At 40.0% G+C, this 25443-nt stretch overlaps 1 protein-coding gene across 1 annotated transcript; it reads right to left on the reverse strand.

The window, feature by feature from the left end:
• Positions 1-9797, reverse strand: cxcl14 (chemokine (C-X-C motif) ligand 14). Its single transcript, XM_035161182.2, has 4 exons — positions 9404-9797; positions 7533-7638; positions 3284-3397; positions 1-2293 (listed from the first exon to the last, which is right to left on the reverse strand). The coding sequence occupies exons 1-4, from the start codon at positions 9465-9467 to the stop codon at positions 2278-2280; spliced, it is 300 nt and encodes a 99-aa protein (XP_035017073.1). The 5' UTR covers positions 9468-9797; the 3' UTR covers positions 1-2277.
• Positions 9798-25443: the final 15646 nt, after the last annotated feature.

Here is a 25443-nt window from a genome sequence, read left to right on the forward strand (position 1 = left end):
TGCTCTACAGACACTTTATTGCTGTTTATCGTTTTTATACTCAGTGGAACGTCTAACTGTGTGTTAGGTGGGCCAGTCCAAACACGCACTCTCCGAATATATGTTACCAAACCAAAGATTTAAATAAACAAAAGCAAAAAAAACGACTAATGCAGTGATACAATATACATGACACTATAAAGTCTTTAGGTGAATTCATTCTCACTAACATACTGTACTGGTCCATTTACAAAATGTTTTCTTTATATATATTCATATATTCAAGATATAAAACAAGAGTAATGCACATTCTTCAAAGGGTAAAGAAAATGTGATGGGGTTTATTTTGTATACATGCAGATATATTTGTGTGTGAATTCTGTTTGTTGGCAACAAAACTACGCCCAACAGTCATTATTACAAAGTGTATCCACAGCATAAGAAATGATAACACGATGACAGTATTGTTCAGGAGATCTAAAGGTGACAGAGCAGAGAATCATGACTTGGTTGTAGGAGACAGTAGAACGAGTATTAACAGAACAAATGAAGATCCTGACACATATCTAAATATAAGCTTTATATTATACTGTAAGTAACGAGTGTTGTTTTAAATCAGAACAGTATGATTTGACCTTTTTAGCCAAATTGTCGTTTTTCTGAGCTAAAATGAAATGTTGGGACACTGATCCAATTCTAATAAAATAAAAACACAACCTATAGCTGGTTTTAAAGTTAAAGATGAATAATATTATGTATTTTTATTAAAGTCTACAACAATCAAATGAAAACAAACAACAACAATGAATCAACCCAAACAGCAAGAATATTCCATGTATCCAAAGCCTGATATCATTAATTTGTCGGTGTCTAAAAACTGTAAACACATCAGTGAGCCACACTGCTCTGGCTGATACGGTTATTCATTACCATGGAAAATAATAATTAAAGGACACTGATTTATTTGGAGACGTCATTGTGCAGCCATAAATAACCAAATATGTATAAATCCACAAGTGAAAATAGTCCCTAACATCTACAAGCTGCACTTGTAGTCGGAAGTTATTTAAAATATTGACTGACCATATTTGAAGACACTGATTGGACAGAATTTAAGCTTGAACCAGGAGAGCGATCGAGTTTTTAAAGATTTACATCATCAGTAGGAACGAATGAGCTTCATGTTGGAGAATTTGGACAGACTGATAATATGTAAAGCTTTGTTTGCTTGGATATTTTCCTGGGATACTATAGCTCACAATGACAAATAGATTAGAATATCACGTGTTGCCCTTTCAGGATGTTGTCACAGGTTCATGCTTACATAGACAGTTTGTGGAAGATTAATTGTTTGAACAGATGGAGCTAAAAGAAAAAGAAAGGATGAAACTGATTTTCTTTTGTTGATGTGAACTGCACAGTCTTGATTTCTTTGTGTTATATAATAATCTTTTAGTTTTCTTTACCCTAATCCACAGACTGTAATTTATGTAGGAATGGCACATATGAACTATTTGTGTTTTCAAAATCTACTGAGAGTAAACAATGCATGTTTAGTGGGACACGCGTGCTGCGGAGTGGTGTGTTTGTTTGACACATGTGACGAGTACGGAGCGTATTAACACACACAGACACACACACACACACACACACACCGGGATAGATCTCTATGTGGCTGAACAATAGTAACATCTGTATTAGTGTATATGTGACCACTGCCTCTTGCTCTACACTTTCAGGGAATCAGATTCATTGAGAACCTTCATCGCTGCATCTACGACCTTTTAATCATAGCTGACCAGATCCTAAGTGTGTTGGCATTGTACAAATATTACACCTGTCATACTGAATACAGAGAACTGGAAATCTTAACAACAGAAAGACCTACGCTGCGTCTGTCAAAGGAAGGTTCGCTCGTTTCTTAAGAAGGACACATTCTCCTTCTTTCAGTTTTGAAAGAAGCATAGAAAGCAAAAGAGAAGTCCCTTTAAATCACATCGGACCAAACCTAGAGCTGTCTGAACACAGATGGCGGCATCTCGTCCACTATTCGACAAGTATAACTACAGTTGTGAGAGACTGGAGTGGTGAGTGACTGCAGCTACGATGATGGCCGACTAAAATGAGCCCAACCGGCGTATACATGAACTAAAGATATCTCTTAGTGCGTTTGACAGATCTCAGGCAGAAGAGGGAGAAGTACATTTTAACATCCTGTACTTCGTGAAAACAGTTCTGGTGGTGGCGGCGTCTTTTTTGAGTCTCGCCCCATCCACGTGTGCTGGGTTTGACGACGTTTTAAGCCTCGTACACCCTGAGGAAGAAACAAAAAAGAGTTATTGTTTTCTGTGATTTCAAATATTTTCGTCTAAGATCATCTACTGCTGCAATCAGGTGTTTTCCTTTAGTCTGGGCGTAGGTTTGATTTCTCTGTAACCCCCTGAGATCAAGTGGAAGTGTGTCTTGCATCACAACTGCATCATCACCTTCTCCACAGGACTTTGGTCTGTGTCTGACCCTGACCTCCGACCTCCTCGTGTCAGAGAGAAAGTGAAAGGAGGAGTTTCAACAAAACAAATCAATAACACATCACAGAAAAACCACTGGACACGATCCGAGTCAAGTGATAAGAGAGGCTGGGATGTGAAAGGGTATCTGTGGGTGTGTGCAAGAGATATTAACATCCAGATATGAGGCTTTTAAGTTTATGCCTAGACTTAAATTGCCAAAACTAATTTGAATAATTATGTGGATGATTGGATCTTTGATATAGTGACCTGTCCGGGTTGTACTACGCCTCTCACCCAATATCAACTGGGATTGGCTCCAGTGCCCCCCTGTAACCCTCAAGGGATAAAGAGGTATAAATAATGGATAGATATATTGATTGATGGGCTTTAGAGTGGACGTTACCTCTGGACAAACATGCTCACTGTTGATTAGATTGTTTCTATTTATAGAGGTGATTGATTGTGTTATTTTGCCCATTGTGTATTAACTAGAAAAGGCAAAACAGTCTTAAATATGTATAAAAGTACTAGTACATTAAAGATGATCACTGACTACTATGTTAAATTTAGCTAATGACACATTTGTAAATAAATAGTTTCCTCTGTCCATTGTCCTAAAACTATTTTTATTAAATAATGTAATTGTAATGTGTACGAAATCTTAAAATGCAAACTTGAGTTTGTTGCATCCATATGGTCGGTGTTGAAGATCCCCAGGTCACATTACGCTCCATGAACTTGCTTCTAAACGAACCTATGCTCAGATTATGTGCAGAAGGTTTAAGAGGTTTCACCTGTGCTTGTCCTTCCAGATGCGGAACCATTTGACCAGATTCTTGGTGCTCTGAAGTTTGGGATGAAGACAATACTCCTGCCCCTTGAACCGATACACGTTCTCCATCGTCACACTGCAGAGGAGAGCAGGGAAGGAACAAGAAAAACAGAGATGGTTAAATCCCCAAAAATCCAACGTTATTACAAACCACCACGAAACCTTTATTGAATAAATGATGATGTACTGGAGAAGACTAGAGAGGCAATTTGTGCTTATATTCAAATAAGAAATGAATAAAAATCATCATGCATTCAGAGATGCAGCCCCTGTAGCTTCCAGAATCAGCTAAATCAGTTTATCACTGTATAATGTTTGTTGGTGCAGTGGTGAAAAACGTAGAAAAACATTTCACGTAATCACATGAGAGCAAAATAGTTTGATCGGGCTGCACAATGAGTTTTGGACAGCCGTGTTGACATGAATAGTTTGAGAGACGGTTGAGATCAATCCCAAAAGCCTCAAACTGAATAGAGTAAAAATGTCAGTCTGACTGGTTGAATAGAAACGGGACAGGTTGTAGAATGTTGGTTGACACCGGCTTTCCTCCACATTTCAGCTGCTATTCTTCACCGGGACTCAATAACATTTTAAAGTCAAATGCTCTCAGATTTCAAAAGATCAGCTTGAACCCAGAGGCCAGTTCCTTGGCAGCGAAGCATCACTTTGGAGGTGACATCTCCGCTCATTGAATCGGTCGGTCGGTCTGTAACCCTCTGCTGAAGCCATCGGTAGAGACAGTCCGCCTGCATGTGGCGTATTCAGGCTAAAAATAAAGAGAAATGTGGGAAAAAAGCAGCCACCATGCCGCGGGGCCTCTTCATCCAGCGACACACTCAAAGGCTCGGAAAGGAGCATGAATGTTCAATGAGTTGACTGGAGGAGAAAAGACTCCACTCGCGATAAAAATGTTGCATTCAGTGGCTACAGGAATTAGATTAAAGTGTTTTGCATTTTATCGCCCATTCAGCCGTCACTTTGTTTGGCTGCTGAGGTTCATCGGGCAGCTCCACATGTTTTGTGATGGAGGAATTGGGCTTTGAGTGAGTGTTTGACGGAGACAGCATGAAAGTGCTTTTTGTCTGCATGCTCTGGAATGCGAGAGGATGTAATAAACATAGAAGTAACGTTTATCCACGATGTTAACGACGGTTTTAATCTGAGCTCGGGTTCCTCCTCATTGTCATTCACCTGAGCAGCTGAAGTGCAGCCACTGGCTCTAAAGGCTCGTGTGGTTGGAAACGTGTTTGATGAGCACAGAGAGAGAAGGATGAACAATGAGAGCAGAAAGAGAACGAGGAAGAAAAGAAGAGATGGTAGTCGAGTGTGCTTCACTGCAATATTTCCACTTTCTGGTACTTCTGCTCCTGCACTACGTGTAACAGAGAAGTACTGAGTCTGAAACCTGACCACATGTATTTAACAGCTGCACCTGCAAGTTGCTTTTCACATTTAGATTCGGAGGAATATGCTTAATTAATTCAAACTGAAAGAGGAAAATAACCAGAATCATCTCTGCCTCTGCCAGCTACAAGATTAAAATGCATAATCGTGACAATTATATATGTTATTAAACTATAAATGAGGTATTCTGCATAATCAGTGCATTGCTAAATACATTTTGCTGATAAAAGCTGTGTTTTTTAAGGAGTTTTACTTCTAATTTCGTGTCCTTATAATGGAGTTTTACTTCAGTGAAGGATCTGATTTCATCCTCATCTGACAAAAGGACAACACAGGGCAGAAGGAGAGCGATGGTGAGATCCAGACATGAATACAAGTGATAAAAACAAAGAGCACCAATAAGAAGCAATAAATAACAAAACATTATGTGTAAAAAGAATAAAAGAAAAAGTGATATTTAAGACGAAGAATAAAAAAAAAGGGGAAATTTAGAGGCCAAACAAGAGGAAAATGGACTGCATGAACTGGGAGGTTCGGTGGCTCTCAGCTTGTGTGTGTTTGTGGTCCGAAGTGGTCGACCAGAATGCCAAACTGGGCACCGTAAGCCAAACAGCCACAACAAAGGCCAGAGGGGAGGCGGGGGGGACTCTCTCACTTGTTTCTCTCCTGCTCACTTTCTTTCTGTTGCTTTCTGGAGCCCACAGAGGCTCGTTTTTCACTGGGCACCAACGGCTGGTGGCCCCCATCTCATGCTAATAGAGCGGCCTCGACTAATAGTAACATACGCCACAGACCTGAGGGTCAGCACAGACCAAACCAAATGGATTCCTACATTCACTGAATAACACACACACAGAGACATGTGTGTAGTTAATTTTTTTACTGCCGTTATACTGTACTTTTAATTCCCAGAGCCAATAAGGGGACGTCTTCAAATTTCAAAAAGATGCATAAAATAGATAAAATAAATCCTCACATTAGAGTAATTGGACAAAATTGCTGCATATTAAATGAATTCTGACTTTATTTTATATTAATCAACTAATAGTTTCAGCATTAAACTAAATAGAAGAGTTATTTGATCAATATCCGTTTCATTTGATCACTTTTCTTTAATTATCTGTACACGCCTATGTTTATAAATTAAGAAAATGCCACTGAAATAGAGCTATAGCTTCTATCTGCCCTTATATCCAAACATGTCTAAAAGGAGAAATCCAATTCTTCTTCTTCATCATCATCTTCATCATTATTATATGTATCTGTATAAGAACCAAACATTGTAATGTGAATACATAAATAAGACATTTTAAAGAAGTAGAATAAACAGTTTATGATATAAAGGAAAGTACATATAAGAATATTATTTGTGTTAACTCATCTATTCAAGTCACATCTACACAATCCGCTGCCGTCTCCCAGATTGCCCTCTCCGTGTCGTGTTGTAAGTGGCCAGCAGGTGGCAGCAGAGTCTGAGTCTCAAACACAACACGGACTCCAGTGACATAACAAACCATCTGTTTTTTTGTTTTTTTTTCTTTCCTGCAGCTTTGACATGAAACTTCAGACCAATTCCAGCAGAGATCACATCTCTCGTTTCTCGCCCTGGATGAGACCTGATCCCAAAATGTTTTAAAGTCCTACGTTACAATTTGTAAATAGTAACGTATACGTAAGGAGCAGCTTTATTTGTTTAGGATTGGAGTCTGAGCCACAGGTTACTTCACATCTGTTCGAAACTCTCAGAGGGTTCTTCATCATGCTGCATTTAACAGCTCAAATTGAACATAATGGCTTGTGTGTGCGCTCAGGCTGTGACTTCATGGGTCACAGATGCAGAGAGTGTGAGAATCAAACAGTAACTGTGGAGTCTATCAATCCTGAATCAAGCTATACGCTGGAGGTTCGGCTTCAGAATGTGGGTAACAAACCCTCAGATAAACAGACTTACACTTTTGGGATGATTGGTTGTTTTCATTTAATGACCGTTTTTATGTTTGCATCATTACCTCTGCAAAGGAGGTAATGTCTGTTTATTTGTTGGTTTGTGAGCAAGATTACGCAAAAAGTACTGAACGGATTTCAATGAAGCTTGGTGGAAGGATGGGACATGGGCCAAGAAAGAACCCATTACATTGTAGAACAGATCTTTCTTTAACATTGTAAAATGGGGCATTTTTGGACATTTAGAACAATTTATTGATCTCAATGAAACAAATTAGACAAATTTAAGGGAACTGATATTCATGAGGGCACTTTGCTGATGCTTGATTGAATTTATGGGTCTTAGTGGCATTCTAGTGTAATAGAGATGCATTGTATGTAACCTCAGATATGAGACATACAATATAAAGCTTAGCCTTTCACCACCATGTCAACTGGAGAGCTCTGGAAACCCGCCCTGTCCAGGCTGTGTGGTGTAATTAAATCACAACTTCATCATCACACTCTACATCCACCGTAGTGTATTGAGCACAGATGACAAGATGTTATGATACTGCTGCCAAATATTTCTTTAGGTTGGAGTACAGTCATGGCACAGTTACAACTGTATATCTGCGTGTCAAGCAGGGACAAATACAACATCCTTGTAGTATACACACACAAAGACAGGGGGACAAGCAGGAATGTGAGAAGATGAAAAAAGCCGGAGGAGCTGAGAGACAAGCCGAGGAGGAAAATGTCAAGAGATCGAGCAAGAGGACGAGTACACAAGACGAGGTGGAGAGAGAGAACACACACACACACATGAGGAAAAATACAATAAAAGAAAGAGAGTGGAAGAATATAAAAAGACTCTGACTCACAATATCATCTTCTCTTGGCAGTACGGGTGTTTGGGTTTGATCTCCAGCTTCTGTACATCCTTATATCGGATCTTCGGTCCTTTTCTGGTGCACCTGCACTTGTAGGCTGTTGACAAAACACATGGGTGTGATCATATCGTTTTCAGTCGTTGTATTTTCCTCATAACATGAGTTTTATACTTCACTCTATTTGTTCTGGTTCTGGAGCTGTAGAAGGAGCAGTGATATAATGGAAACCGACCATCTGGAAACTGAACCGTGTGACAGATTATAACAGTCAGTGTCGTAATTACTTCCAGAAACGTCTCTGAACAGATAGAAAAGTCAATCCTTAGTGATTTGACAGCAAATTGGCTCTCACTCATCAGCATCAGTGTAAAATACACACTGACGAGGAGGATTATTGTAACCAGGGCTTACATCTGCAACAGATTCTCATGTCTAACAAACAAGTTGGAAACATAGTCACATACAAACATGTTTTAAAAGTAATAAAACAAAAAAAGATTTTTCTTCTTTTGAAGCTATTGTCTGCAAATCTGCAAAATGAACTGATTTGACATTAATGTGGCAGCTCAGATGATTCATGAACAAAAATGTTTTGTATTCGCATTAGACAGAGAAAACCTGTGGCTTTAACTCTCCTGCAAGTCCTGCTTTCATAAGATTGTGTTGTTTTTCTCCATTAAAACCCCAGAGCAGGGAGCAAGCAGGTTTTTAACTAAGGTTACATGATGTCTCCCTCCTCAAGGATCTTGATGTGTTTCAATCAAACATCTTCTCCGGGTTCAGTTTTTACAGCTGTTTTTATTTCATTTCCTGCTGCAGAATAAAGGCAGAGGAAATGAGTTTTTCCTGGGTTGTATCTTTGTGATGGGAGGTGATGACCTGGCTCAAGGTTTCCTTCATCCATCACCTGCAATCTGTCCTGACTGCTGCCTCTAAATCTGTCACGAGCCAAGCGGTGGTGCCACAAACACACTGGACAACAATAAAACCACACAACCATTGTTAATGTGTGATCGGGAAAAACAGCAACACTTCACACAGTTAGATAAGAGACGGGGTCTGCGCTCCAAATCCAAATACTTCATGACTTCTTTGTTCTTCCTTCTATGTGATGGCACAAGTCCATAACTTTATAAACCAATATAATGATGATATGGTGAGAAAGACAACGTCTTAACCAATCTGACAAAATACATTTAATCACTGGGAATTTAGCCCAAATGCAAGTTCGTGGTCATTTTAACCAAACATAAGATGTTTTACTGAAATATTTATCAAGCAGCTGACAAATACTAATATTGGTCATCTTCCATATACAGACATACTTTTCCTCATAAACTCGACAGCTGCAGGAACAAATTGGAAAATGAAGAATATAGAGAAAAAGGATCATTAGGTTCCATCAGTTTTCCTCCACCTCCTCCCACATGGCTCCATGAATACTGTTTTTTAAAGATCTCAGGCACAGACAGACAGACACTGAAGGCTCAAGCTGAGGTTTGAGCTGCATCAATCACTCTAATCTAGTTTGAAGAAGCTGTCAATCTGTTTTTGGAGACATTTAAGATTAAATCATTGAGAACAAAGCCCTGGATTGTATGTTTTGTTTGTGATTGGCATCAACATGCAAGCAGACGCATCTGAAACAAGTTTTGCAACCCTGTGCTGGACATGAGTTCTTTGACAGCAACTTTACGCATGATTCAAACAAACTTTTTAAAAATTATTTAGTACTTATTCCTGCGCACAGAACAAACCAAACATGGCGTGAAAAATAATCTGCATTGTTTGTTTTTCAGTTGCATCTTCTCCACAGAAGTTCCATAGCTTCAGATCAATAAAAAAAAAGAAGTGTGGTTTACCTTCTGCGCTCAGGAAGTACAAGGACACCACTAACACAAGTAGCACCGCTGTGCACCGCTGCATGTCTTCAGAAGTCAAGACGAAAAAAAGATGGATTTGTTGGCTCCTCGAAATCCGGTTCTCCACGCACAAAAAACGTTCACACGACAGACAGTGTTATGACGAGCAGATGAAATCCGCCTGCAGTGAGAGCTGGATGGAGCCGAAGTGGAGGCGCGCTGAGGGTCTTCTGCTGCTTGGAGCCCGTTGGAGCTTCTGATTGTGCAACTGCGTCTGTGCGTCCTGAGCGCCTGGATGAATCTCCAATCACTCTCTCTCTCTCTGTGAGTGAGTGTGTGTGTGTGTGTGTGTCTCTGTGTGTGTTTGTGTGGAGCGAGGCAGCAGCAGCAGCTCTTTTAAAAGCAGCCCGCTGTCGCCCCTCTCATTAACATGCACGGCCAGACAGCGAATCAAACACTTGTGTCCAGAGAGGCACAAGTGGAGAGCGTGGAGAGGGAGGGAGGGAGGGAGGGGATGGAAAAACAGAAAAATACTCATATTGTCCAGTGAAGTGACGTCTGCTCTGATGGGCTGTGTGTTGATTCTGTATTTTACACGTCTCACTGGATCAGAAGTGACAGAAAACTTCAGGGACGTCAGAGGAAAGGCGACATTTACGCGCAGTATTGAGTGTAATGGACATTTCAACGTTACAATTACATTATAAAGAGATTCTTCTGTATGGTGGGTTGGCATGTGCAGTTTCAGGGTTTTAAAGTCTGTGGGGTCATTTTAAAAACAGTGAAGCACAGATGAAAAGGTCCATGTGGTGTCAGAACGGTTGAATGGCGACAACTGTAATTTATAGCTACAAGAAAATACCTAAGGCCAGTAAAGGCAACGCTCAATCAGTGTTTAGATGCTTTTAAAAGTTACAACATCATCATTTATTTGAGATTTCTGTGAGATCCATGTGCAGTTACAAGTTTCTGTGGTTTCCATCTGGATGACAGGTCAGCAAACATGATGGATGATGATAAACCACAACACAAGAAGGCAGGGAATGTAAAATTATTATCTTTGAAGGGTTGTGTTCATCACATGTGTGGTTAAAGAGGAACTACACACACTATACTCACAGCTCCCCCCCTCCCCCTCCACATGACCTCTTACACTGTGCATCATAAACACATGTTAGTAGGTATATCATATGTCAACCTTTCCATGGCATCAAATAACAACACCAATATGGAGGAGGCAGTTTAAGACTAATATTGCAGCCAGCCACCAGGGGGAGATATTTTGGCTTCACTATTGGGGGTCTGTCATGCTGTCCGTCTTTTGTTCTGAAAATACCATGTGATGAATGATGAACTTTACATTTTTTGGCTGCCTGTTCACACTTCCAGTAGTTACAGAGCAGCAATGTGATTATGCTTCATTTGGAGTTGTGTCTCTCGCTGCCTGTTGAACGTCATGAAATGTTTTTTACTTCCTCCAACTCCTGAGGGAAATATCTGTCTCTTTAGCTGCTAAACACATCACAATCTTCACTGTGTCTGTGTTTACTGAGCAGGCAGTGAGGCTAAAAACAGCTGCAGCCAGAAATGTGGAAGTGTAGAGTCTCAGAACAGTAAGAGCACAGTTGCATTAGGGGCCATAACTTTAATCCAACTTACAGAATGATAGATATTAACTCCTTTAAATAAAGCGCATCATATGTTTTATACCGCAGCCTTTTTGCTTTGAATTTTATTTTTAAAATCAGTTAATTTGACTGAATCCATGGTTTTGTTTCATAGTCAATCAATATTTTTGGCCATCACTTCATTTCAGATCCTTAAAACTGAGCCATGGCGTTATTTCTGTGAATGCAGTTCCTTTGTATATAAATAAAAGCAGCCATTGTATCTGGTGATGGCATCAGGCTGAACCTTTGGCCTGTAAGAGATAGCCCTGAGAAGAGGCTCTGACCCCTCCCACCTGGGACGCTCTGACCACCGGATTAAACAGCCTTCATCACCGTCCTGCATCATGAGGGATTTGTTTGTGCGTGTGTGAGTGTGTTCACTCTCTCGCTATGTGTGAGCGTGTGTGTGTGTGTGTGTGTGTGTTTGCGTTCACCTTGCTGACCTGAACACTGATACAATCTGCTGCTGTCATCACTCAAATCAGCGGCCATGAAACGTCTGTCCGCAGAACGGACCTGTGCGAGTGTGTGTGTACAACTTGTTCCTGCGAGCATGTCCACATTTGGGTGTGTATCTACACGAGTACAAGCATGTACATCTGTAACATATCATCCAATGTGTGTTTTATGTATGTACTGTACGTGCAGTCTGAACAGTGAGCAGATCAGCTATGAATCTGTCTTAATGTCACTTCAGGACTGGTGATGTAACTGTTGAATTCAGAGGCTATAACACAAACATGAGGTGAAGATTTAACGATATGAAGCTATAAATTTTCGTTGCAGCCTTAACATGGAAAACCCTGAAGTCTCGGCCAAATACAAAAAGAAATCCAATTTTTGCCAATCCCACTTTCTCAACCTGTAGTCGTGAACAAAGGTCATGAGACATGACTCCAGCAAATCTGTCGCAGTGAACTGGGACAGATCAGGAAGTACGTGACCCCTGCTGCACATTTACGCAGTGTGAAACCCTCCAGAGTATTTTTTTGATCTCTGTATTAAAGACACGGGTGAGCTGTCGGTTCCAGTTTTCAGCTGAAGAGGCCGAGAACGAGTCGGACATTTGTTGTCTTCATCCATTAGATCCCAGAGACTGAAGGAGTTAAAAAACAGATGATCTCAGCCAATAGGAATCAGACTTGACATGATGAAAATTACATCTGCCAATCAAAGATGATTTATTTTATGATCAATTGGTGCCGAGGACAGAGAGAACATCACAACAGTTGTATTAATATATATTAGTTTATTGGTTTATTAGTATTAGTAATAGAAAAGTATAAACATTCAGTTGCTTTCACAATAAAATACAGAGAACAGTATAGACCATGATATATAGATATAATATAATATGCTTGTACCACATGTTTAACAGATGCTTTCAAGATGTTGGAGCTAATCTCTAAATCTGGAGCAGCTGTTACCAAATATGATGAACTTTATTCTCTCCTCCTCCACATCAGTCCATGTTCTGAGTGTGTTCTCATTTAACTAGATTTCATTCAACTCTATTGATCCTAGAATCGCTCACATTTAGGCCTGGTCTTAGTTACTCAGCTCACATCATAGATCTAAGTACGACAATGTTGGTCGGTCGCTACATTGCTCTGATCCAGAGTGAAATATCTGGATGATATTTTTACAACATTTACAATCCCAAGATGATGTCATTTTCTAACATGATCCACTGATTTATACTGTTTCCCTGAAGTAGATATTTTTGGGCTTTAACTGAATCTTGACAACGGATGCCTGCTGTGGAACACAGATAATGAATCCTAATGGCTCTGCTCCCCTGACTTTTCCTCTAGCGCCACCATGAGGTTCAGCAACTTTTGGATGGGTTGGCATTGGATTGATTTGTTAACGTTGGTGAACCTGATTCAACCTCTCACATTATCACCAGGTCAAAATTTCCATTTGCCCACTATTCTATATAAATACAAAACATTTTTAATCTAACACACCAGATGGTTTGTTAAGCCTGTGTCATTCTTTCAGAGAGAATACGAGGGTCTGCTAAGGTTTATGTGACGTCACCTCCATCATCAGGGGTCGAGTGAGGCTCTGTGCGTTATCACACATAAGAATCACGCATATCTGCCAGTAGCTCCTCCCTCATACAACGCTGAATGGTCACACGCCAATAGCTTGCAGCACAGCAAGATGGCGGTTTTACAAATGGCCCAGATACTGAGACGTACTGGAAATGTACTGGTTATTGTGACAGTAAATGTCCCATAGATCACTAGAAACACAAAAAAAATTGATCATTATTAATAAAAGAAGGTTCCCGGTTCAAATCCTGTCTTAGCCAGGGTCTTTCTGTTTGGATGTTCTTCTCTTGTCATAGTGAGTTTTCTCCAGGTACTCCAGCTCCCCCCACAAGACCCTCAAGAATACATGGTGTAGATAATGGATGGAAAGATGGATGGACATACACTACCGTTCAAAAGTTTGGGGTCACTTAGAAATTTCCTTATTTTTCAAAGAAAAGCACTGTTTTTTTCAATGAAGATAACATTAAATTAATCAGAAATACACTCTATACATTGTTAATGTGGTAAATGACTATTCTAGGTGGAAACGTCTGGTTTTTAATGAAATATCTACATAGGTGTATAGAGGCCCATTTCCAGCAACTATCACTCCAGTGTTCTAATGGTACATTGTGTTTGCTAATCGCCTTAGAAGACTAATGGATGATTAGAAAACCCTTGAAAACCCTTGTGCAATTATGTTAGCACAGCTGAAAACTGTTTTGCTGGTGAGAGAAGCTATAAAACTGGCCTTCCTTTGAGCTAGTTGAGTATCTGGAGCATCACATTTGTAGGTTCGATTATACTCTCAAAATGGCCAGAAAAGAGAACTTTCATGTGAAACTCGCCAGTCTATTCTTGTTCTTAGAAATGAAGGCTATTCCATGCGAGAAATTGCGAAGAAACTGAAATTTCCTACAACGGTGTGTACTACTCCCTTCAGAGAACAGCACAAACGGGCTCTAACCAGAGTAGAAAGAGAAGTGGGAGGCCCGGTGCACAACTCAGCAAGAAGACAAGTATATTAGAGTCTCTAGTTTGAGAAATAGACGCCTCACAGGTCCTCAACTGGCAGCTTCTTTAAATGGTACCCGCAAAACGCCAGTGTCAACGTCTACAGTGAAGAGGCGACTCCGGGATGCTGGCCTTCTAGGCAGAGTGGCAAAGAAAAAGCCATATCTGAGACTGGCCAATAAAAAGAAAAGATTGATATGGGCAAAAGAACACAGACATTGGACAGAGGAAGATTGGAAAAAAGTGTTATGGACAGACGAATCAAAGTTTGAGGTGTTTGGATCACACAGAAGAACATTTGTGAGACGCAGAACAGGTGAAAAGATGCTGGAAGAGTGCCTGACGCCATCTGTCAAGCATGGTGGAGGTAATGTGATAGTCTGGGGCTGCTTTGGTGCTGGTAAAGTGGGAGATTTGTACAAGGTAAAAGGGATTTTAAATAAGGAAGGCTATCACTCCATTTTGCAACGCCATGCCATACCCTGTGGACAGAGCTTGATTGGAGCCAATTTCCTCCTACAACAGGACAATGACCCAAAGCACACCTCCAAATTATGCAAGAACTATTTAGGGGAAGCAGGCAGCTGGTATGCTGTCTGTAATGGAGTGGGCAAGGTAGCCCCAGATCTCAACCCCATTGAGCTGTTGTGGGAGCAGCTTGACCGTATGGTACGCAAGAAGTGCCCATCAAGCCAATCCAACTTGTGGGAGGTGCTTCAGGAAGCGTGGGGTGAAATTTCTACAGATTAACTCAACAAATTAACAGCTAGAATGCCAAAGGTCTGCAATGCTGTAATTGCTGCAAATGGAGCATTCTTTGACGAAAGCAAAGTTTGAAGAACAAAATTAATATTTCAAATAAAAATCATTATTTCTAACCTTGTCAATGTCTTGACTATATTTTCTATTCATTTTGCAACTCATTTGATAAATAAAAGTGTGAGTTTTCATGGAAAACACGAAATTGTCTGGGTGACCCCAAACTTTTGAACGGTAGTGTATATTTATTGCATTTCCTCTTGTTTCATGAATCATTTACCGAACTGATTAATTGATCCGTTCAACTTAAAAGAACCTCCACTCTGTTGTCACAACGGATTTCCAAAGATCTCTCTCATTCTGGTACTTTAAAAAACACATAAACGCTCAGAGAATTTGCATCATGAAAATATTTGTTCCTTTAACTGATGAAGTAAGACATTAGCTTCACTGCCATGTCCTTAGGAACCTCTACAATTCCTCCAACTTGACTGCAGGCTTATGTCTCCTTACACAAATCTGGACTGCTTACTCTAGATTGTAAACTCCATCTGTGCTGCTGAGCCAACCTGCACAGCATCTAATGGCTTTTAGTGCAATTGGCAACGAGTGCAAAAACTAATTCACAGAGAAATTGATGCATTTACCTGAGAGTCAAAAATGGCAGAGGGTGTGTCAAGTGTATTGGGGCTGTTTAGTTTGGGATGATGCATGAGGGGACAGAGAGACGAGGGGAAACTGGAGAAGAGCGAGGAACTGTAAGTTATTATGTTCACAAGTGGATAAACAACCACTGGCTGCAACTACAACTGCTGAAAACATCAGATCTGAATGTATCTCAATCATATCCTTGTGGCTTCTCCATGTTAATGGGTGAGTCATGGACCGAACTAGGTCGTTCTCATCACACATATTTGTTCAGTTGTTTATTTTTCCAGCAATTTTGGGTCTGATTACTTCTTTGATGCTGTAAAATATACAGCGGCTCCATTTTCCTGATCGCCAATGCACATGCAAATCATGTCTCCAGTGCAAGATGGCCGCCTTCGTATCAGGGATATTTTGGCTTCATTTTGGGTTAGGAAGTGCAGACATGTTGTCCATCTATCCCAGTTCCTCAGTTCTTATAGCAATCTGTAAATAAACCCTTGGAAAAGTCCAAAATGATACTATATACATTGTTAATCAAAGGTAGTGTATTCTCATAGCATTTTCAGCGATATTTTTTTTGGGGCGGCCAATTGTCTTTAGCTGGACGCTTTACATCTTTTGTAAATTAGCATTCTTCTTATTTGCATCTTCTCCGTGAGTTTTCCCTTCAGCCCCTGTTTCCTGTGACAGTCCGAAGGCAAACAGGCCGTGATTGAAAGACAACGTGGAGGATTTGCATGCACATGGGTCAGCTGGCAGACGACAGACAGGTAGGCAGGTGTTGAAGGTAATTGAAATAATGATGGTTTGTAAGTGCTGGGTAACGCAGGCATGTAGAGACACTGCACACGGACACACAGGAAGACGTGCAGATGCTGCGAGGCGACAGCTGATGATAATGAGATGCTCAGCAGTGGCCTTGTTTTGTTGGTTCCCTGCAATAGATTATTAGAGAAGAAGCCACAAATTTTGAGCAGCTTAGCAGCCTGACGGACACACAGGAGACAGACAGACAGACAGACAGACAGAAACACAGGAGACAGACAGACAGACAGACAGACAGACAGGTATGCAAACAACGTGCAAACAGTCAAAGAGGGGTTGGAGGGTAATCCTCTCAGGTGACTGGGTCGGGGTGGAGGGGGGGGGCTCATTGCCCTGGGCAGGGATGTAAATGCTCTTTTAAACGTTCACATCACAGTGTTTTCAGTGGTGACAGGATGAGTGTGTAGTCAGAGGAGGATGACTGCAGCTTGGATTTGTTTTTCTCCCTTTGCTTACTCTTGCTATCACAACACAACCATTGATGTCACGATTCCTCGGAACATTTGGTCCATTTCCGTCTTGTTTGTTATTGCTTTTCTTTTAGCACAAAAATACACTAACTACACTTTGTTAAACATTCTAAGACTGAAGTGACTTTTCTCTTCCTTTACTACTATTTAAATGTGACACGATGACCTACTGTGTGCACAGTGTGTGTTTGTGCAGCATTCAGCTTCAGAACTTAACAGAAACATTGGTAACTTTATATTTTCAACTTGTGCAATTGCCTCTTAACCTGAATTCCCCCAAACTCCAATGAGTTTCCTCCCCTGTCTGCCCTGACATTACATAATTGTGCAGCCTCTTTAATTTACTCCAAAGACGAGACTTTCAAATGATGAACAATGGCTCTTTGAAATAATGTGGAAATAAAAAACTGAATCCAGAACAGTTGTCTGTGAAGCCTGGTTTATTTATTTAAACACACTCCACACACCATAGATACTTTCAAAATAAAATTCTTCTGTTGAAGTTATGCTCACGACGACTCCACGCTGAAAGAGACTATTCTTCCTTATACAGTCCTGAGTGTGACTGGATAATATACACAGGTTAGTCTGGTGCAGCGACATAAAATCACCTCAGAGGAGACACCATCTGTTGTAGTATGTTTGGATTGCAGTGGCTTTAGAAAGACATAGCTTGTGTGTGTGTGTGTGTGTGTGTGTGTGTGTGTGTGTGTGTGTGTGTGTGTGTGTGTGTGTGTGTGTGTATGTGTGCCTTGAAATCCCTTATATCCATGTCAGTTAATACATAAACAGACGGACCATTAGCACAGAGCAGAGAGACGCAGTGTCGATCTGTTTTGACATGTATTCTCCGTAGAGAAGTGTGTGAGTGCACATAATGTCCCCACAGGACAACGTACAGGAGAGCTCGCCATGGTGAAACACAGCATTTTGAAAATATATGTGTAAAAGGACAACAATACAGAGACTGTTGTTTCTAAAAAACTTAAAAGAGAGGTTGGAAAGTAAGGATTGAAACCGGCTAAAAGAAAATAATGATAATAATGATAATGTTTTCAAAATCCAGATCAGAGAGTGCTTCATGAGGCTGCAATTAAAACAAAAACTAACAAGTCCTAAAATTGTCAGATTCTGAAGACAATAGTTTTAAATGTTCAAAAAGACAGTTCAAAGAAAATTCATATTCCAATAAACATCAATCAAACGTGAGAAATAAGAATCAAGTACAGAAATGTCAAACTAGTTGAATAAGTAATCAATCACAAGTCAGCTAAATTAATATTTTAACATTTCTGGACGTTCACTTATTTGTGGAGAGTTAAACAAGAACATTGATACAATCCTCATGTCTGTCAATTAAACACAGAGCTACAGACAGTTGGCTTAGCTTAGCATAAAGACTGGAAACAGGGGGAAATAGCTAGCCTGTCCCAAATGAACAAAATCCTCCTACTCACTAATGGACAAATTAAAGCAAACTTCAGGTCATGAAAGGTATTTTTGAAAGGTATTTTTTTTATATGTTTTCTTATTTTCCTCTCCGTTACAGTAACGATGGTAAATCCTGTTACGCAAAAACCTGGATCTCAACGACACCTTTACAAACTCCCATTTGAGCGTGTGTGTAAATATGTGCTGGGGTCCCTGATGACAGAGACGTTAGGTCAACAGGGAAAAAAAAACACGACACCATCGCGACTGCAGTTACATTCACCATGAAGGCAGCACATGTTCAGTCCCAGGACTCGTCCTATTTTGAGGGTTGTCATGACACTGATCCTGGCTTATGTTGATGTTATGTAATTTTCTTTTACACCATATTGAGGCCGATTCTGAAAACTGACAGCTCTGCGCGCATCCAGGTTATGTGGGACACAGCTGACTGGGTATGGAAATTTATACGATGAAATAAAAACACAGCAACGTTAAACTGAACAGAGAAAGGGGAAAACAGGATTTAGTGTTTAATAACAGACAATAACATGAATGTCAGGTGAGAGAAAAGGATTTCTTCTAAGTGTTGATCCGGAGACTTTATATATAAATATGGACGACATGACAGCTCCCAAAAGTGAAGCCAGAGTGTAACTATCACCCCCTGGTGGCTGGCTGCTGTATAGCTCATAAACCCCACCTCCTCCATGTTAACAGGTCAAAATACACAAACCACACAGTCAAATACATTTTTATCAAAGACGCTTTCTGTCATTTTAGGTTCTTGTCGCACTGATTGTTCTAGTGTTCATTTTTCTGTTAAGTTTGGTTTGAATTAGTTACTTGATGCTATAAAAACACGATTGACAGCTGAGACTGACTTGTCGATCGCCCGGACCTGCTCCACAAACTCTGTCTCTAAATGAAGGAAGAAGAGATTTACACACCGACTGCAACGTGTCATGTCAGTGCACTTCCCTTTTAACTCGAAGCCTCAGTCAAAGTTTATCTGAGTGCAACAAGCTCCGCTGCTTTAATGAGATACAAATCTTAGTCTTATCTATAGAGGCACAAGTTCATTCAAAGTGTAAACACACACAGAGCTCGTTCTGATATGATTTGATATACGAGTGTGATCAGATCGCAGCAAAGGGTGGAAACACACAATCTGTGTCTGTGAGAAAATACAACCTGCATAAAGTTGACTCATCCACAAGTTTCAATTATGATCAAATCCACAGAAATGTAGATGAAATCACATGTTTTTATTTATGCTGTTATTTAAAGAGTCGTAAAAGACAAAACTTTTGCCTCAAATGAATTGAGAATACAAACTATAACATGGATTGTCAGTCTGCAACTTGATCTTGACACTACTGAGCAATAATTTACTAAATAAGTTGGATTTCCAGATGAAAACAAATAAAAAATTCAGACATCGTATAAATGAATTTGTTTGCACACATTCTCTTTATGATTTGTGGTTGTTACTTCTGTGAAGTATTGTATGGCTGTTTAGCTTTGTGCAAAATTAAGCTATATGTGTTTCTACAAGTTAAATTGATACCAATACTGTGATCTGATTTTGGATTAAATGGCAAAACATGCTTCCTAAACTGCAGGTTTTACAGAGCTGGAGAGAAGATATATATACTGTATGTTTACAGAAAAGGGAATATGAGAAATCTACATGGACATAAATGACCGAACACACAGATAATAAATCAAGGCAGGACTTGACCTAAAAACATTTAAATGGCTGAATCCAGAGAGGAAATAACAGTAATCCAGATTGCATTTGTCATGAGATTAACAATGTTTATTCATGGAGATGAAACACACACACACACACACGCAAGCACACACATCTGAGGGCGTGTGTTTCTGGCCACAGCGCTGCACTGTCCCACTCCTTCCATACCAGTGGGTACGTTAAAACAGAACCACAACCTATCAGTTCCTTTTCTTCACCTACCGAGTTCAGTTCTTCATTTTTGTTTTTCACATACAAACTTTCCAAAGGTAAACTAAGTGATCGATGGCTTTTAATAACCTCTACTGGTGCCAAGTGGGTATTACAACTGCACAAAGAGGAATCTCATGGTTCTTATCCGACAATCTAATGACCTGCAAAAATCATATCAATGATTTAAGCTTTTTTACAACAAATTGGAAAAAACAAAAATTTACACAAACATTTTAAGAAGAGGTTTAATGGAAATAGAGTTTCATACATTTGACAGACGGTGTTAAATCCTGTGACACAGTTTAATACAGATCCTGGTCAGAGAATGGCAACATGAATAACAACAAAAACTACATCCCCAAATCGATTCGACAAAAATATGCTCAGAGAACTTAATAAAAGCAAACATTAACAAAGAAGTGGATACTAACAATATCTCTTATGATCAGAATCATATAATCAATACGAATTGTGTTTATTTGGTACAGATTATTACTAGTGCAGATACTATACAGACAATGTACAGTACAATCTACAGACAGTGTACATACTATTTACAGACAGGGCATTTAGCCTATACAACCAAAAATAAACGACAAACAACATACATGAAGTGTGTTTGATTATTGATAATGTTGGAAAACTGAAGCCTAATTTGTGTTTTGTTATAACTGTTTAACTTCTGCCCGTTTAGTGAATAAATAAAATGTACTATAATATATTACATGTATAAATTTCATTCTAAGCATGAAGATCATCACCTCCCTATTATTCATAGTAAAATAGTCAGGGTGCTTCCCTGAACTCTCCTTCAGTCTCTACAGGCAGGATGTAGTGTCTCAGTCTGACTCATGTTGAACTGTCACTAAGAATTATCATCTGCCCTCATCGCCTCAGATCATCATTACTGTCTCATCTAAATTACTTCAGTCAATCATGTAGTTCAATCATTCTTCTATCTGGGCTGTTTTCTTTGTCTCTTCTGTTTTTACCGTTTCCAGTAACAACCACATGCTTCTGTCTGTATCCAGATCTGATCGCCGTGTTCTCCGTGATTCACAGTGATTCACAGTGATTACTGCTGATTGGAGTCATTTTCATGAGGTCAGTCCAGTCATGTAAAATCAAACTAAATGATTTGATGTTTTCTCTGTGAGTCAGTGAGTAATAACCAGGATGATTTTCTGTTGCTTTAAATTATAAATAATTATTTGATTTAACTATTAACCGATATGTAATTTAAGATTATTAATATTAAAGTATTCTTGGTATGTATTGTGGTCACAGGAAGGCAGGAAGGAGTGGTAGGTCAAAATGACTGAGAGACAGGTGGATATGATGGGACGAGGGAGTTGTCTTTTGACCCCGAGATCCTGTTTTTCTTATAAAGTTTAGCCAGATGTTTTGTTGACCATAAATTGATAATGTGAGCACGGATGAATAATAAACAAAATTTGATGCAACGTAACTGGGATCGGACTGATTGTTTCAAAACAATGAAGCGAGTGAGAAACCACAGCTCATCCCCGACAAAGGACAGTGGTGACTGATCGCCAAACAAAATGGACACAGTGTTTTCTGTTGGAGATTTTAAATCGATAAATCAAATGCGAAATATGCGTTTAAAAAAAATATCTGCAGAAGTGTCGTCAAGGTCTAAATGTCCTGCCTTTAAAAAAGTGAAATTAAAGGAATGGTTCAATGTGTCAACTAATTGACACATTGTCCTGGTTGTTTAAAGTAGAGGAGACTTGTGCTGGACTTACTGGGTCTGGCCACAACAAACAAACAAAATAAACAGTTCCACAGAATGTAGAGTTTTATGAATCTTCTTGTGCAGATCTCAGCAAGAAGCCAAATTCATGCATTTGCAAACATTTATTCTAGCTGTATTACAATATATTGTTGTGATAAAACTGATAAATTAGTGTGTTTAACATGTATCATAAGCAGCCTCATTCAACTGGCAGATTTAGTTTCAAACAAGTAAGACTTCACAATGAAAACATACAGATCAGACTCTGACATAACTCATGTGTTCAGTAATTATGGAGCGTGTTTGCTCATCAGCCACAAACATTCACTGACTTACCTTAAACCTCCAGCGTTCCTGAATGCTTTAACTACGAGGCCTCAGAGTTAAGTCCAAAACACAGGGGTCATCATGGAAATGTATTTGCATCTATTTCCTGATCATTTGAACAGAGCTGCCTGTCAGCGTCCCTCATGAAAGACAAGACAGATACTGTGAAAACATTATATCGTACAATGTGACAATATGGGACAAAACACTGTCCATCACCTGATCCGACAGATTTTCATTTGTGGTCGGTGAACAATGGTGACAGATTTATTTTCAGACCGTGGCCGTGCACGTAAACATCAAGGCCGAGAACACGATATAGGTCACCAAGCTAATGCTGGTGCACACCCATGGAAACGTGACCGCTCTCCTGAATAATTCACGTGTCATGTTAAGCGATAGCTATGAGATCACGCGTGCAGAAAGGCCACTCGTTCTGGAGCTCGAGGATATATACGTGGTGTTGGCACAGGCGATGACACAGAAACTAAATGAATAGAGCGAGTTCTCTGTGATGTACTTCAGCCGCACTGCAACTGAGTCATCTATTACAAAAGATAATATATGATGTGCTGACATTAGAGCACTATATGGAAAATACATCCCTGCCAAGGAGCTTATGTTTTCATCCTACTCAGTTTTTTGGTTGTAAGCAAGATTTCCCAAAAAACAACTTGACCATTAAACTTGGTGGAAGGATATCACATGGGTCAGGGAAGGATTTTTTCAATTTTGAAGCACAGATCCGGATCAAAGGGCGGATACAGGATTTGTTTTGTCTAACATGATGAAATATGATGTTTTTGACATTTAAACCTTATTCCCAGGGAATAATTCATGGATCTAGATGGAGAGAACAGGGAAATTCAGGGAACTGATATCTTGAGCAATCTGGTGCAGCTAGATAGAATTTAAGGTGAAGGATGTTTGTGCCATTCTGATTTCAATATTAATGACTTTTTTCTGCCATAAAAAAAATGAAACACCAGAAGAAACAAGACACATTGTGTGCTCATAAATGTTAACTAATAAAAAGATGAAAAACTAGTCTTAAAGGTAATGTGAAGAACATTTTGGCTGAGGTTGAGATAAGATGTCCAGTATTAAGGCCACATGATGACAGGGCAGAGAAAAAGATGAACAAACATAATACTGTGAAACTCATACAACCATAAAACATGATTTCATGATTCCTTCAAGTTTAAGAAATAGTTTATTCAACATTTAATTATATTAGTTGCACCACATAGAGTCTCTGGTTAAAACGTTGGTTCTAAATGTTTGGGTTCTGTGGCTGAGGAATTGTTCAGCAGCTTTGCATTGTGTTCATTTATTAGGTATTGATGAGGCTGGTTAATTATTAACCTGTTTGTGCTCATTAACTCCAACCACAATGACCTTAAGGTATATGAGGCCCACTTCAGAATGATGTCACCCAGGGCCTGTTAATCACGTGTGACACACATACACACACACACACACACACACACACACAAATACACACTTATACACAGAGGACAAAGCATATGCTGGTAAACAGACTCGCTGGTGGAAAGCTGTGAGTACGCACACTGACACCTGAGGCCTTCTATGATTGTGATGGACTGAAGATGTCTTCTTGTCTCTCACGGAAACAAGTGATTAACTCCGTCATCCTGCTACTCAAATCTTCAACTCTGAAAGACGACAGATGAAGAACGATGCAACTGAGCTGCAGCTTCAAACTGCCCTGACATGTAAGAGAGAAGTATCTGTTTTCACCTGTTTCCACTCACACAAACAAACTGGAACATGAATGAACTGGTTCAGAAGAGACAGGAAAGCTAAATAAAATGATAATAAATGACTCTGGTTTCTACATTTCCTCCCCCTTTTCTTGTTAAAGCAACGACTCAGAGAGTAACTGCATCGTGTCTCATAATCCTGCTTGAGTTTGCACCTTTTTGTGTTGCACTAGTAGCTGTCACACATCATGTCATGGGCACACACTGAGCAACAAAGATATTCATTTATTAGTACGTCTACAGGAAAGTGCCAGTTCTCCTAAGCTGCATGTGTTTAGACTGTGGGAGGAAGCTGGTGTACCTGGAAGAAAAACCCACACGGGCAGAATAAACAACCTCCACATAGAAAGGCAGCGGCTGATCATCGGTCCGAACCCAGAAACTCCTTGCTGTGATGCAACTGAACTCAATACAGCACAGTGTTGCCGTATTGATAGAATTTGTACATCAATCAATATTTAGATGAAACTAGTTTTAAAGTGAAATTCTGTCAATCGGTTGAACTTCAAGAGCTGAAGGATGTTTTCACAAAACTCACAAAATCATCTTTCACTCAGAGCAACACAGAGCAAGTAACTGCAGTTGGTTATTCCTCAATCTTTACAAAACACACACACACACACACACGCACACACTGCACAATACCACTGGCTGTGCTGAGATTTTTACTTTGGCATAAAATTGCAGCCTCAGTCTAAACTCAGTGTGTGTGTGTGTGTGTGTGTGTGTGTGTGTGTGTGTGTGGTGTGTGGCGAGCAAACACCACCAGCATCCAAGCAACTGTTGCTGACCTGTGGTGAAAACTATCTGTGAATGAGACACAGAGTCCAACGACACACATAGATGCATGTACCTCACACATGAGGAACGACTCTGTGTACAAGCCCATAGGTGCACCAGGGTGGACACCTTGACACACACACACACACACACACACACACACACACACACACACACACACACACACACACACACACACACACACACACACACACACACACACACAGACCCTTGTTTTCAGCTCTCAGTGAGGAATGGGGGAATTTCGTTCTGTCTATAAAGGCTGCTCTGTGTCCTGACTATCTACTTAACACGCACACACACACACACACACACACACACACACACACAGACAAACATACCTAATGACTGCTTTGTGTCCACATTTAAAGGCAGGGACACACTCACACATCCACACAGAGACCAGCTGCTTTGCACCCTCATTATGTCGCTGTTCAGCTCAGGCTACTTGGGATTGCAAACACGGGCCAGGCAGATGTCCAGTGGCCTAATAGTGCTGACCACACACACACACACACACACACACACACACACACACACA

Source organism: Hippoglossus stenolepis, chromosome 7 (assembly GCF_022539355.2).
Source record: "Hippoglossus stenolepis isolate QCI-W04-F060 chromosome 7, HSTE1.2, whole genome shotgun sequence".
NCBI classification, from domain to species: Eukaryota; Metazoa; Chordata; class Actinopteri; order Pleuronectiformes; family Pleuronectidae; genus Hippoglossus; species Hippoglossus stenolepis.